Source organism: Chrysemys picta, chromosome 1, assembly GCF_011386835.1.
Source record: "Chrysemys picta bellii isolate R12L10 chromosome 1, ASM1138683v2, whole genome shotgun sequence".
NCBI lineage: Eukaryota > Metazoa > Chordata > Testudines > Emydidae > Chrysemys > Chrysemys picta.
In genome coordinates this window covers 245,929,963-245,945,470 of record NC_088791.1, presented here as the reverse complement: position 1 = coordinate 245,945,470, position 15,508 = coordinate 245,929,963, and the positions used below count along the sequence as shown (strand labels likewise).

General features: G+C 42.1%; 1 protein-coding gene across 2 annotated transcripts in view; it reads right to left on the bottom strand.

Annotated features, from left to right (window-relative positions):
- Window positions 1–15,194, bottom strand: part of TUBGCP3 (tubulin gamma complex component 3) — a 112,608-nt gene extending 97,414 nt beyond the window's left edge. Inside the window, exon 1 of one of the 2 annotated variants that reach the window (XM_005307599.4) lies at window positions 14,896–15,194. In XM_005307599.4, coding sequence (XP_005307656.1) covers window positions 14,896–14,971 — 76 coding nt within the window. In that variant the 5' untranslated portion in view covers window positions 14,972–15,194. The remainder of the gene's footprint in view (window positions 1–14,895) is intronic. The other variant, XM_042861428.2, reaches the window with a different exon arrangement.
- Between the last annotated feature and the right edge of the window lie 314 nt (window positions 15,195–15,508).

The following is a 15,508-nucleotide window of genomic DNA, read 5'->3' as shown; positions in this document are numbered from 1 at the left end:
TGGAAGTAAACTACAATTTAAAAAATGCTGGCACCTCCTTTTATCAGCATATTTCTTAGCATCTTGCTTCATGCAACAAACATCAATACTATCTACAAACATGAACAGTTCAGCCAATAACATGTCTTCAGTATGGGCCAATATTCACACCACCACAAAAATGAGGGTGCATAATCTCCTTTTTCCTCCCTAGTCTAAGCATTCTGCAAGTCTGAATTCCAAGAGCAGATTTCAAGGTCATGAATCAAACTGGAGATTTACTGAAGTCAAATTACAGAATCCCATAGTAATATAACATACTGATTAGCAGAACTGCAAGAGATCTGCTTTAACCATGTTTATTCATTAGTTTTGACAAATCAATTAAACCTACAGGTACTTACTTTTTCACCCTACCAAAATTATCTTTCAGTTTCTTAAACTGTTATGTACAAGTACTTTACCCAGTAACTTTCTACCAAAAAAATAAAAAGTACGCCTCCAGTTCCATTTAAAACCTACAAAATCCAACTAGTCAGCAATCAATTTCATTATGATCACAATAAACTTATATGTTTATTTTAGAGATAAAATTCATAGTGGAGGCACTTAAGTATAGCAGCATGCTAATCATATGGCAGATAAGGGCAAGGTATAGAAAATCCACTGAACAAAGACTGAGCTCTCATCTCAAATTGGCAATGAAAGACAATTAACCAGAACAATTAATGATAAAAGAACAGGAGTACTAGAGGCACCGTGGGCCACTAACCCCCCACTTCGGACTAGGGTACACAAATTCAGCTACGTTAATAACGTCGCTGAATTCGAAGTACCTTAGTCCGAACTTACCGCGGGTCCAGACGCGGCAGGCAGGCTCCCCCGTTGATGCCGCGTACTCCTCTCGCCGAGCTGGAGTACTGGCGTCGACGGCGAGCACTTCCGGGATCGATCCCAGAACATCGATTGCCTGCCGCCGGACCCTCTGGTAAGTGAAGACGTACCCTTAGAGACTAACAAATTTATTAGAGCATAAGCTTTCGTGGGCTACAGCCCACTTCTTCGGATGCATATAGAGTGGAACATATATTGAGGAGATATATATACACACACATACAGAGAGCATGAACAGGTGGGAGTTGTCTTACTTAATTGGCCTCTCAGAGTTAGTAAGAGAAAAAAAAACTTTTGAAGTGATAATCAAGACACGGCTGCTACTCTGAAACCTGTCAATTAATGATAAGCATCTCTGAGTGCTAGATGTTGATCAAGGTTAAACTAACACTAACAAAGGAAGAATCAGCTTAATCCTCAGTTTTTCCACCCATGTGAAGCAACCCAGAAGCGGATACCATCTGAGTTGTAGAAAGAAAAAAAACCCAGCAAAATTCCACAGGCACTAGGATTCAGCTTAAGGGAGGAAGACAACAATTCTCCCCTCCTCCTGCCCTAGCACTACCTCTCACATACCACTTATCCAACCCCAACCACTCTCCAAGGATCTTTGCAGCAAGCTCAAATTAGTGGGCTATAGAATTTGAGCAAGTCCTGAAAAGCAATAGCTGGTGGATTTGAGGTCCCAAGTGGAAAAGTCTGACAAACTATATTATATAACACTGCCATCATATCATTTGAACTTTTGTGTAAGTATTCAGATATTACTAGTTGTTATGAAAGGTTTGGCTCTGTATATGTGTGCAGAGTTACATAAAGGTCTTTACTTTATGCTTTTGCAAATATATTTGTAAGTCACAGAAATTAAGCTTCAGCAATATCTTAAAACAAAAAAAATGCACTTCAAAAACTGTTGAGGGTGTTGAAAATGTGATAATTTACCTCACACTTTCATAAATTCGAGCACTTAAGAGCAGGTACATCAAAAATCTTCCACTGGCCATGCACACCGCATTTTTACTACTATAAATAAATTTATGTTTTAAATACAATACCTTAACTCTGAAATATTAATTTTAAGTGTACTACTTTGTTATCTAGAGATACATTTAAGAGAGATATGGGAGAGCAGTCAGTCAATATCTCAAAGCTAGTCTCTCTTACCAGCAGAAGTTGGTCCAATAAAAAAATATTACCTCACCCACCTTATCTCTCTAATATCCTGGGACTGACACAGCTATACCACCACTACACATTCCCCTCATTACGGGCAGTAGAACTTTTGTTACAGCACTTATTTGAGAGGGAGTTGTGTATACTGTCTATTAGGACAGTGACTATGATATCAATTTATAGCACCACTGTGGTATGTGGACTTTCATTTGAAGCTGATCAATACAATCTGGGGGGAGGGATAGCTCAGTGGTTTGAGCATTGGCCTGCTAAACCCAGGCTTGTGAGTTCAATCCTTGAGGGGACCACTTAGGGATCTGGTGTATTTGGTCCTGCTAGTGAAGGCAGGGGGCTGGACTCGATGACCTTTCAAGGTCCTTTCCAGTTCTAGGAGATAGAAATTATATATGGAGATATACCTATTTTTCAAATCTATTGCAATTATATTTTGAGATTACCAGTAAAAATAACATTTATTTTGGGTCACAGTTAATGGTGTATGTGTGTTACAATTACAAACACATTCCTTTGTAGCAAGTAAAACTGTATTGCTTTCTGTGTGTCTAAGAAATTGCCGTTATTTCAGAACTAAACATTTTGCTATCTGTGCCTTTAAAACTGCCTCTACATGAACCAATGTAAAAGTCTACCTATGTTTCTAGTTCTGTGGTGCAATATGATTTTGCTGTGTAGATTATGGGACAAAAGACATGGAAGCAAAAGTTTCTAAACAGTTATTCTGAAATCTTATCCATATTCAATTTAACAACAAAATTTAAAAACAAATCCTCATCAGTGAGAGACTTAACCCTAAAAAGGATATTTTGGGTTATCCTGACATGGAGAGACCATCTGTTGCCAAAATGATAATTCAGTCTCCTTATCCATTCAGTCCTTGCTCTCTGCTAAGACTGAACCAATGAACTTTTGGTCCCTCCTTTAATAATTCGAGAGACTAACCTTCAGAATTCGAGACTTTTCTTAAGATTCATATTGGACCTACAGTCATACAATAGCTTTGATTCAAAATGTTTACCTATCCCACCAAGATTTCAAAGTCCTTGATTTGCAAGAGACTCGCTTTCTGTGGGAGTGCTTTTGGTGGTAGACTCCTGACTTCACATACAGAACAAGCAAGATGGCATACAGTAGTTGTAAGAAATAGAGATATCTCTAACAGTAAGATGTCCAATAGCAACACACACAGGAAGTTTATTACTTAAGCAGATGTATTGTTGAATTGTTCTTCTCCCCCAAATGTCCCCCATGAGACATTAGATGAACTTAAAATATAAGTGTACATACACGATACACACATTTCATTGTATAAATATGTAAACAAGTGCAACGGCTATGCAACACTGCCATCTTGATATGCCTAATAGATGGGAAGGATGGAATTGTTTATGGAAGATGTGATTTAATTTTCAGTGTTCTGATGTGAGCTCTTTATGCAGAGAAAGGAAGCAAGTAGAAGACTGTCAAAATTCTACAAATGATGACTACAAACATAGTGGAATAATGCCATTAATTGTAAGTGACTATATTTACCAAATACATAAAAGTTAAAAACAGTGTAAAAAGCTTGCTACATTCAGAGGAGGGGAAACAAAACAAAACAAAAAATTCAGTAATTCAAGATCTATAAAATCTTAATTTGAATTGCCTAAAATAGATTATGTTCCATCTGCAAATGCAAATTTCTGATTATAGTAGAGAATGTCCTTTATGCACGCATCCATTCCTCCCCTCCCCCTGTATGATGCAGTTTTCATGTTCCATTTCAAAGCCTAAAAGGAGCTTTAAACAAAGCACATGTGAAAAGTGTAGAAAAACTAGAGGGAAGGAGGGAAAATCCTTGGTGGGCAAAAACAAGGAAAAATAGTAAGAAATGGTATAATTTAAAAAGGAGAAAAATATGAGAAAAATACAGGAATTTAATTATAGTGGCTAGATCATTTTTATTTCCAGATAAGCCTGATAAATTGGAGGACAGCCTTCCAGAACATTCCTTTTATTAGTAAGCAACTGATCTGCTTCAGTGCACTTCCCAAAGTTAGTAATATCAGACAATTCTCACACCTTTCAAGAGACTACAGCTATTGGAATAGATTTAAGGGGGGAGGGGAGGGAAGAGTAGTCCTGGAGACAGGAATACTGAGAGACTCCTATTTCCTACTTTCTGGGTATTTTTCTGTTCTAAAACAGTGAATTACTAATAATAAATTGTTTGATTATTTTAAGTTGCTCTATTACTTAGAATTCATGTTTACCGAAAAGTTGTTTACTTGTAATTTATGGTTTTAATTCCTTTATTGGCTTTGTTTTACTGGTGGTATGACTTTTATTACCATCCCTCCAACTCCAAACAGTTTTCAGAGATTAACAACATCAACTTCTTGGTAAGTCCTACCAAGAAAACATGTTTAATTTAATACTGCATTACATTTTTTGTTGCATGCAGAGAAGTTTCATGTCTGTAGTACAACCTCCAAATTTCTCCTGCAGTTTCAACAGGATACAATATTCACTTGGTACTGAATGGTTCCATCCCGGTGATGGCCAAGGTGATCTCTCTCTCTCTCAGCCATGTCATGTGGGTTTTGGTAGAAAATGATTAAATGTTTTTAAAGCACTTTCAGATGAGGTGCTTTACCAAACATATCAGGCTGCAAAAAGACACCATGAACAAAAATAGAAGTTGTAGACCATAAAGAAAGATTGTCTTCAGGCTTGTCTACACACAAGAGTTGTACCACACCTAATCAATATAATTAAAACAGTAAACCACTCTCGTGTGGACATTTATAGCTGTATAAAGATGCCTTATATCAGTATGGATATAAATACAGGGAATACGCTGTCCCAGTATCAGGCACATTTTAGACTTCTATAGTTGCATCCAAACTACAAATTGTAACGGTATAACTAGATTAGTTAAAACAAAAAACACCCCCCCATCCAAAACAGGTTATACCAATTCAAAAACTTGTGTGCAGACCAGCTCTTTAGCATGGTATAATCTCTAAAGACCAACACCTACTCTAAAGAACCTCTGAGTGTTTGTTTTTTCCATATAGAGAGATTGTATAAAGCAAAAAGCTAAAGCATCTCATTAGTAAGTATCTATTTACAAAGAGAGTGAGTTAGTTTATGTTGCTCCAGTGAAAAAAGCACATATTTCCAGTCCCACCATCATTCATGTTTTATGTATCAAGATTTTATTTTTAGAAAGTTTTTCCAATCTCCCCAATGCCTAAACATTTTCTTGACTGAAAGCTTTTCTTAAAATTGGAACTAAAAATGGTTATGCTTCCTATATTGAAAATGATCCTTTAAACCAGCGATTCATCTTGCAGTGTAGTAACCAAGCCTATTTGAAGAAGGCTCCTCTGAGTTCATCAGCAACTAGAACAGGGGTAGGCAACCTATGGCACGCATGCCAAAGGCGGCACGCGAGCTGATTTTCAGTGGCACTCACACTGCCCAGGTCCTGGCCACCGGTCCAGGGGGCTCTGCATTTGAATTTAATGTTAAATGAAGCTTCTTAAATATTTTAAAAACCCTATTTACTTTACATACAACAATAGTTTAGTTATATATTATAGACTTATAGAAACAGACCTTCTAAAAACGTTAAAATGTATTACTGGCACGTGAAACCTTAAATTAGAGTGAATAAATGAAGAATCGGCACACCACTTCTGAAAGGTTGCTGACCCCTGAACTAGAATAAACTTTCCTGGAGGACCTTTTCCCCAGAGTGAATTTCTTGCCAGCTTAACCAACCACTCATATGTTTTCTTCCCTTGACATAAGGAGATAGCTGAGAGATAAAACCTGAGTTACAAGTTTTCTCTCAATATTTGTAAGTTCTCTGAAAGCCCTGGATATAAGATTCTATAAAATATATCAGAGTACATTACTGTATGCAACATAGTGTATTATACTGATCATCAGCTACAGATTTTTCCTTCACTCTAACCGCAAGGGCACACCACAGATTAAAGGAGCTAGCTGTCCAATACTCAGCTAGAGATCATAAGCAGGCATGAATTCCATAAATATATAATCTGAACAGGAAGACTAACTCTACCTGTGTATTCCTGTGACAAAAGTTATCAGAGCAGAATTCTAAGAGTCATTAATGAGATCTCAAAAAACTAAACGATCACATCAGTGAAAATGGCCTTAGAAACAGAGGGAAACATCATCTTAGAAACTTCGCATGTTAGTTATTTAAAGAACAAGAAGATACCAAGAGTTCAGTCTTTAGGGAAAACAAGTTTTCTGAGAAGTGGACTTGACAGAGCTGGAACATTCATAAGGTCTGCCAGCTTTGCCTTGGTTAATACACTTTTGGAGTTGCTCCAAGACACGGACTGTGATAACTATACTGGTGGACATTTCCTCATATTTTTCAAGCTGTACCACAGTCCAAATCCCACTAGACAGAGCATCTTACATGCCTCACTAGAACTAGAAGTTTCAATTGAATAATTTACATGACACAGATAATTACTATAAGAGAGACTTTTTTAATAAAAATACAAAGGAAGTGACCAAATGGAAAGTTTCTTTATGCTGGAACTAGATCTATGTAGATACACTGAAGCAGCCCCCAAAATTCCAAGACAGGCATTGGAATCTCATGAAAAGAAAGCCTTCAATTCCAAAAATTTAGTAAGTAATGCTCTTTCCCTGGTTACCAAAGGAGGAACTGAGTGACACTCAGATAACCGTATTGATCTCAATAAGGGATGGCATAAATAGCCAAAAAGGGGCTGTCTTACACAGCACAGATAATCACTGCCTGCAACCATCAAAATAAACCTTAAAGAACTAAGGGAGTAGTTGTAGTCTTGTGCTAAAGATCAAGGACCCAAAAGTGACAATTCTGTACAGCTGGTGTAGCGCAATCTCTTTTCCAACTGAAATTTCAGTGGGAATTTTAAACAGGGAATTTATAGCTATATAAAAACTGATTTTTTGTCCAGGACACTGGAATTAAGTCCCCTAATTCTGAAAGGTGTAGCCAATTATTTTAGTTTATTATTCATTTATTGTGTGATGTTATGATTAACATGTTACGTCATATATAATCATTGTATGTAAATATAGTTAAATTGTAGAATGATAGAAGTATAAGATTGATCAGTATTTAGAAGGAATAATCATGTATTCGATATCTAAGTAAGAAATGTTGAAACACGAGACCTGTAGGCTGAGGCCTGCAAGATTTTTAGCATAGCTATTTTAGGCCTTGGAGATAAGAAATGCTGAAATAAGTAAGGGACAGAAGAATAACCTGATGCCCTAAGATTATGGGAAAAGAGGTACCAAGTGGTAATACTGAGGAAAAAATAGCTAGAAGATTAATTTTAAAAATCACAAAATGCTGTAGAGGCACTTCTGCCTCCAACATGTGTCTTAACCACAGGATACAGGTCATGCATCAGTGCTAATGAGAATAAAGAGAACCTATAGAAATCGGGGGTCCCTTAAGTTCTAGGGGATACCAGACCAATAAGAAAAAAAGAGGGCTAACACTTTTCTGTACATGCACAGAATGTAGGAATAGGCAGAATCACATTATAAAAAGAGGTTGCTCAGAGTGGGGAAATTGAGTTTCCTATGAGAGAACTCCAGTAGGAACCATCCATCATTTTATTGATGATCAATCCATGAGAGACCCATCAGATCCTAACACTATCTAGGAGGATGTATGTCTGTAGTTATAACTGGTGCATGGATATATCTAGGAGTTGTGTATGCTGTGACATTCATAACTTTGTTGGTAACTTTATTAAAACTGATAAAAGATAGTGGACCTTTTTCTTGTGACTGTATATTTTACTTGCCTATGGTTTCATGTGTTCCTATGAGCTTTAAACAAGCAGCGATAACTCTGTTGAACTTGAGACTGTAGCTACCAGAACCAAACCCTCAATGATATAATAGAACCTCAATAAAGTTAACTTTAAATAAAAATAAAGGCTGCAAGGGCCATGGATCTCTAATGACCACAGGTAGTCTATAACTTGGTTTTAAATTTAATCTCAAAAAGGCAACATCTCTCCTGCTGTATAATGCCTCTAATACAAAGTTAGGGAATTCATTGCTTCAGAACTGACACACGGGGAAGAGATCTTGCCTACTGATTCAACAATACCACTTGCTGGCAGGAACTGTCATTTAAGTACTGCCAAATTTACTTTACAAGATTTAACGAGATCCCAAAACAAACTAATATAACCAAACATTAACAAGAATATGATTTGGTATATTACAAATCCTCAACACTGACCAACTAGTATAAACTGCTCTGAAACTATGCTAACATGCTTGTACATATTGACTTCTCAGTCCTAAGTTCTGGAATGTCATCTTTTAAAAAAAAATAGGAGACATTTGATTTTTTAGTAAAATGTTTCCATCCAGCTCAGTAGCCTAGTAGTAGCACAGGGCACCACCAGAGAAAATGCTAGTGTGACACTTGAGCTCCAAGGACCATTGGGATGCATAGACAGAGTCTTCAGCCCACTTAGGAACTGGTTGGGGTATATGGGCGGGAAGTGGGAAAGGGGAAAATGGTTCCCATATCGATGGCCTCTTGCAATCATACTCCGCCACGGGAAGAGTTCCTTTCAATGCAAAGTTTTCTGGATGAGGGGAAACAGGAAATTGTAGAGGTTCCGAGGACATCAACACACAAAGGTCAGTGGTTTAAGCATTGGCCTGCTAAACCCTAGGGTTGTGAGTTCAATCCTTGAGGGGGCCAAATCAGTATTTGGTCTTGCTAGTGAAGGCAGGAAGCTGGACTTGACCTTTCAGGGTCCCTTCCAGTTCTATGAGATGGGTATCTGCATATTATTATTGGCAAGTTTAAAAGCCTTCAAAAAAGGCACCAAAAATCCAATAAAACCTAGTAAACTTTTTACAGCTGACTTACAAAATTCACAGGTTTAGAATGGAAGTACTTATACACCCCATTAACTATAGGGGCACACAAAGATACAGACATTAACATACAAACTGCATCTTGGCTCCTATTAGAACTATATTTCTATGCGTGCAGGAGTAAAGTAGGATTCAACTGGTGAGGAGGACTCTAGCCAAGTCAATCAGTTCTTCTGAAGCCAGTATAGACTCCTAGAATTTATGGCCAGAAGAGATCATTAGATCATCTAGTCCAGTGGCTCTCAACCTTTCCAGACTACTGTACCCCTTTCAGGAGTCTGATTTGTCTTGCATACCCCCAAATTTCACCTCACTTAAAAACTATTTGCTTACAAAATCAAATATAAAAATACAAAAGTATCATAGCACGCTATTGCAGAAAAATTGTTTACTTTCTCATTTTTATCATATAATTATAAAATAAATCAACTGGAATATAAATATTGTACTTACATTTCAGTGTATAATATATAGGGCAGTATAAACAAGTCATTGTCTGTATGAAATTTTAGTTTGTACTGACTATGTTAGTGCTTTTTATGAAGCCTGTTGTAAAGCTAGGCAAATATGTGGATGAGTTGATGCACACCCTGGAAGACCTCTGTGTACCCCCAGGGCTATGTGTACCCTTGGTTGAGAACCACTGATCTAGTCTGATACTCCTGGGGAAATTCTGCGCCACTGCGCAATGCAGAATTTTGCAGAAATTAACGTTGTATGCGCAGAATTTCCTTTCCCCCCACAGAAATGGGCTGCAGTGGTGCTAGCCGCCCCTAGGGGCCACTGGACTCAGCACAGCCCCACTTGCACATAGAAGATTCTAGCTCCCTCCCTCCAGCAGTGGGTTCCCGGCAGCTGGAGTTCCCAGCAATCCCTGAGGGAAGGAGAGGATGACACGCAGGAAACTCTGTGCAAGCCTGGGACCGAGCATCAGGCTGTTTCTCCCTCTAGATCCTGGGGCTCAGGGAGTGGGGGGAGAGGGTGCGGGTATCTGGGCCAGGAGGGCCCCACAGCTGAGCTCTGGGGATTGAGCAGGGGGCAAGTATCTGGGCTGCCCTGTGGTTGGACTCTGGGGAGTAGGGGATTTGGATGTATTGGCTGAGGTGCAGTGGCGGGGGGGGGGGGGGAGCTGTGGGTGTCTGGCCCATGGCTGGGCTCGGGGGATGGGGGCAAAGAAACAGGAACTGGGTTGTCATAGGGGTTTCTTTACTCTCTACTCACAGGAGAATTTTTGCTTGTGTCTGTATTATTACAGATATACTTGCTGGCAGGTATTTTGAAATAAATTACCAAAATAACTGAAACTGGCGTGATTATGTAGTGTTATTTTGACAAATAAAATTTGCAGATATTTGCAGAATTTTAAAATATTGGGCACAGAATTTTTAATTTTTTTTGGTACAGAATGCCCACAGGAATAATCTGACCTCTGTATCACAGGCCAATAAATTTCACCCAGATACTCCTGAATGGAGCCCAATAACTTATGTTTGGTTAAATCATAACTTCCACAAAGGCACCCAGTCTCGAGCTGATAAAATCAAGAGCTGGGGAAACCACCACTTCCCTTGGTAGTCTGTTCCAATCGTTGATCACACCGATCATTAAAAATTCCTGCCTTATTTTCAATTTTGAAAATGTGTAGCTTCAGCTTCAAGCCTTTGGCTGTAGTTATGCCTTTCTCTGCTACATTAAAGAGACCCTTAGTATCCTGTATCATCTCCCTATGAAAGTACTTATCCACTGTGTTCAAGTCACCTTTCAACCTTCTTTTGATAAGCTAGACAGATATGCTTTGCAAAAAGCATGCACATGTCCACATTGGGGGTGTGAAATAATTTAACTAAATTGGTTTAGAAACTAATTAATTGTAACTTCTAGTCTTGTGGTAGTGAGGAGGCATAACATTAATCTCATTTATCAAATCAAAGTTGGGGGTGGGGGGAAAGAGGGAAATAATTGTTTCAGTCTGTCATGAAGTGCCAGGAATTGGACTTTATTGAGTCACCCATGGATTGCCGAATTCTGATCATGAATAGCTTTCTGGAGTTTTCCTCCCAATCTTTAGGTTTAGCAATTTGCATGTGATCTGAATTTGCTTCTTGGGATTGGTGTCTTACTAGATAATGTCTCTAAATTTTACCTGCCTCATTTACAAAACTTAAAAACAGAGGATTAAAAGGACAGACTTTTCTCTTGCAATTAAAGTCATGTTGCCTTTCATCAAACATGGTATTAGCATTATGAAAGTGTTGGTCACAACGCTAGCTAATATTGAGTCCATATTTTTTTTCTAAGCTGTATTTCTTCTAGGGTTTATTCAATATATACATTAGAAGTTCTTGTCTTATCTACCCTGGAAGAACTCTGTGGCAACTATAGAAATGGGGAAATTATGACATTACAAAAACTTGTACATGTTCAATTGAGAGAGAAGGGATTTCAGAAAAAACTGTTTGATTACATAGTTTTTTTGGATGTTTCTGTTAAGGATTCCATACATTCAACCCTTCAATGAAGGTATGCAAACTCAAAAACATCTCCCAGATACCCCTCAAAAGGCCTTCAACAAAACCAGGGAAAGCTAGACAGAACTTTCCTGGTACTTTAAGGAAAACAAATGTACAGCCCCTCTTCTCCACACACACTACTGTTCAGGCCTTATTTATGTATCATAAAGAGGATAGTAAGTACTTTGCAGATCATCTTTTAGTTAGAGCATTACTAGTAAAGAATTCTGTCCAAAAAACAGGTTAATACCGACACTGTTGTAATACTAAGGTATTAAGGTCATACAATACTTATAACAAATCCACAAAGAGTGAAACTTCCAACAACATATGAAAATATTCAAATACTAGTAGTACAGAAGGCATCCACATACCATTTGTTGAAATGGATACGACTTGAGAAGTTGTAAGCATTACAAGACAATACTATTGAGACTTTAAATAGTTCATTTGCCCAATTAGCAAATAAGTTATTTTCTCTGCCAAGGTGAAACCATTTTCCTAGTATTATGGCAGTTGGAAAAAAGGGGACAAAGCATGAGTGTCTCCTTCTCATCTCCCTCTGAGGCCAGGTCTACACTATAAACTCACACTGATATAACTACATTGCTCAGGGGTGTGAAAAATCCACGCCCGAGTGACACAGTTATACCAACCTAACCCCTCAGTGTAGAAAGCACTATATCAACAGAAGGGCTTCTCCCACTGACATAATCCAACTCTGCGAGGTGTGGTGGCTAACTACACCGAGCTTCTCCCGTCAGCATAGTGATTCAGTGAAGATGCTACTATCCCAGCACAGCTGCACCACTGCAAGGTTTTATGTGTAGACCTGTCCTAAGCAGCTGCAGGCAAGGCAGGGATTCAGCCTCTAGCAGCTATTACTACTGATCAGAGCCTGGGGGCAGCCACACAAATCTGTCTAAGTGACAAGTATCAGGGGGTAGCCGTGTTAGTCTGAGACTCTATGCATCCGAAGAAGTGAGGTTTTTACTCACGAAAGCTTATGCCCAAATAAATCTGTTAGTCTTTAAGGTGCCACCAGACTCCTTGTTGTTTCTGTCTAAGTGAGCGATTCTCAACCTGCAGCCCACTGGCTGCATGCAGCCCAACTAGCACATAGCTGTGGCCCAGCTCAGCTGTGTGCTAAAGGCCAACCCACATGGCAGGGTCCGGGTTCCCGGCTTCCCAGCGCACTGGGGTCTGGGCTACTCCATTGCCCAGCGTAGCGGGGTTGGGGTCCGGTCGTGGCTGCCAGCCCACCCTGAGTGGCAGGAGTCCGGGGCTCCCGGCCAGCCCCACATGGCAGGGGTCTGGGGTTGGCAGCCCACCAGCCCCGCATGGTGGGCACCGGGGGCAGGGTCCAGGAGCTGCTGCTGCCCTGCCACCCGGCTCCTGCAGCCCAGGTAACACACTACGGGCCACATATATGATAAATAAGTTGAGAACCACTGGTCTAAGCTCTTGTAGACCTCATTCAGCCGATGGAAGAATTGCTTGACAGGATAGCAGCAAAGAAGAGCGTATGTGATGGGGAAGGGAGGAAAATGACGACAGGGAATTGGAGGAGAGGGTTGGAAGTGCTCTATATATTTCTAGCAACCAAAAGAGGGAGAGGAGAGGCATGTCCTACCCCATGGAAGAGAGTGACGAGCCCAACCCCCTTCTTCCGGGGGGAGCATCTCTCTCCAGAAAGCAGCTTTTTCTTCTAAGGCCATGTCTACACTAGAGAGCTTACAGCAGCACAGCCGTACCGATGCAGTTGAGCCGCTGTAAGATCTCTCGTGTAGCCACTCTATGCTGATGGGAGAGAACTCTCCCATCAACATAATTAAACAATCCCCTAACGGGCGGCGGTAGCTATGTCAGTGGGAGACGCTGTCCACACTGGCAGTGTCTGGGTTTTTTGTTTTTTTTCCCCACACCGCTGAGCAACAAACTATACCGACAAAAGAAGTAGTGTAGACGTAGCCTAAGAATCAGCAAGGGACGGGGACTTCAAAATTTAACACCTACAGGCCAAGGATCTGTATGCTCCCAGGAAGCACCCAGCCCCAAGAAGCACTCAGCCCAGCGATGGCTGCTGCCATGTCCAGCATAGGTCATTAGCAGGGCAGAGCTGAGCTACAGGAGGGGGTAACAGAGCAGGGGAAGGGGGCGAACATTCTCACAGAAGGAGAGAGTGGAACACACCTTTTAGGCAACCCCCAGGGCAAGAGCCAGGCACACAGCTGTTGACAGCGTTTTGTGGCTGCCCTCAGGGTCTGAGCAGCAGAATTAAACTAAGCCCTGGTCTACACTACACATGTGTCACTATAAGGACGTCACTCAGAAGCATGGAAAATACACCCCTGTGCAATGCAGTTATACTGCTCTAACCCCGAGTGTAGACAGTGCTATGTCGACAGGAGACCTTCTCCAATTGACATAACTACCGCCTCTCAAGCTGGTCTACACCAGTGCTCCTCAAAGTGGTGGTCCGCGGACCAGTGCTGGTCCGCAAGCCATCAGCTGCTGGTCCGCTACGAGTTTCCTCATAAGAGTGTCAAATAGGATAATAATATGGCACCGGTCCCTGGCACATTGGGGAAAAAAATTGCCGGTCCCCCACATCAGATAGCTTGAGAAGCACGCATCTACACTATTGCTTAAGTTGATGTAACTTACATCACTCAGGAGTGTGAAACTAAGTTACATCAACCTAGTGCCGGTGTGTACAGTGTTTATGTCAGCAGAAGACGCTCCCCCACCAACACAGCTTCCACTTCTCATGGAGGTGGAGTAAGTAGCATGCCGACAGGGGCACTCACCCATTGCCAATATAGCACGGGTAGTGTAGACTTGCCCTCAGGGAGGTGGAGTACTTACACGACTGGAGAGAGTCTTCACTAAGCGCTAAAGCGGCACTGCTCCAGCGCTATAAGTGTAGACAAGTCCTAAGTGTTTTGCTGCTGCTGCTAAAGGCTGAATCCCTACCACAGCAGCAGGCAAATGGAAGTTTCACTCTCTCCCCTGGGGAAAGCGGGGTCTCCCTCTTCTGGCTCCTAGAAACACACAAGGAGAGCACGTCCCACCCTCGCCATCTATTCCCTGGGCTCCTTCTCCTCCCCTTCCCCAGGGCCATGGCCAGGCACACAGCCGGCCACGGCAAGGAGCAAGCTCTCAGCCGCCGCCCCACGCCCTCCCTTGGGGCAGGGCTCTCCGGCAACCGGCTCACGTCTGGCCGCCGCTCAGGGCGGGCACGGCCCCGCTACTCCAGTGAGGTGCAAGCTGACAGCAGCAGCCGCCACCCCCCGAGTTTCAGCCGCGGGACCCGGCGCGGGGCGGCTCCCCGTTGGGCTCGCGCTATCCCGCGCGCTCCCGGGCGCGGGGCGGTTACCTTCGCTCTTGCCGAGGATGCGGCAGCACAGGTTCTGTAGCAGAACGTTGGGGGATTTCTGATCCGGACACGCCATCCTCACCCCTGGGCGTGGGGAGGGGGCTGAGAACCTCCCTCTGCAACTGCCGCGCGCGCGCCCTGCGCTTCACAGCCTAACGGCCGCTGCCTCCCGTTACCTAGGGCGCCATTTTAACAGAACCCGCGGAAAGCAGCGAGCGCCCACAATGCCCCTGTGCGCGGGGCGACACGGAGCGCGCAGCGCCGAACACCTCCCGCCCTCCTCGCACAGCCCCGACGGAGAGGTTCCGGGGCACAAACTGACCCCCGGGCCTCTCCGCCAGAGCCTGACCCCAGACCCACACGTAGAGTCCGTTACCATCGCAGGGGGTGGCTGGGATTAGCACAGAAATCAGGACAGGAATATTCAGACCTCCCCCCGCGATGATGACAGGTTTTTTTTGGGGGGGGGGGGCGGGGGGTCTACAGGGTCCCTGCCAGACCCAAGACTCTCCTGCTCCCCACCATGGTGGCACCCCAGGATTGTTTCAGGCTGGCACCCTACTTGCTCTATGTCACCAGCTGCACCACCACACAATGATGTCATCACACTATG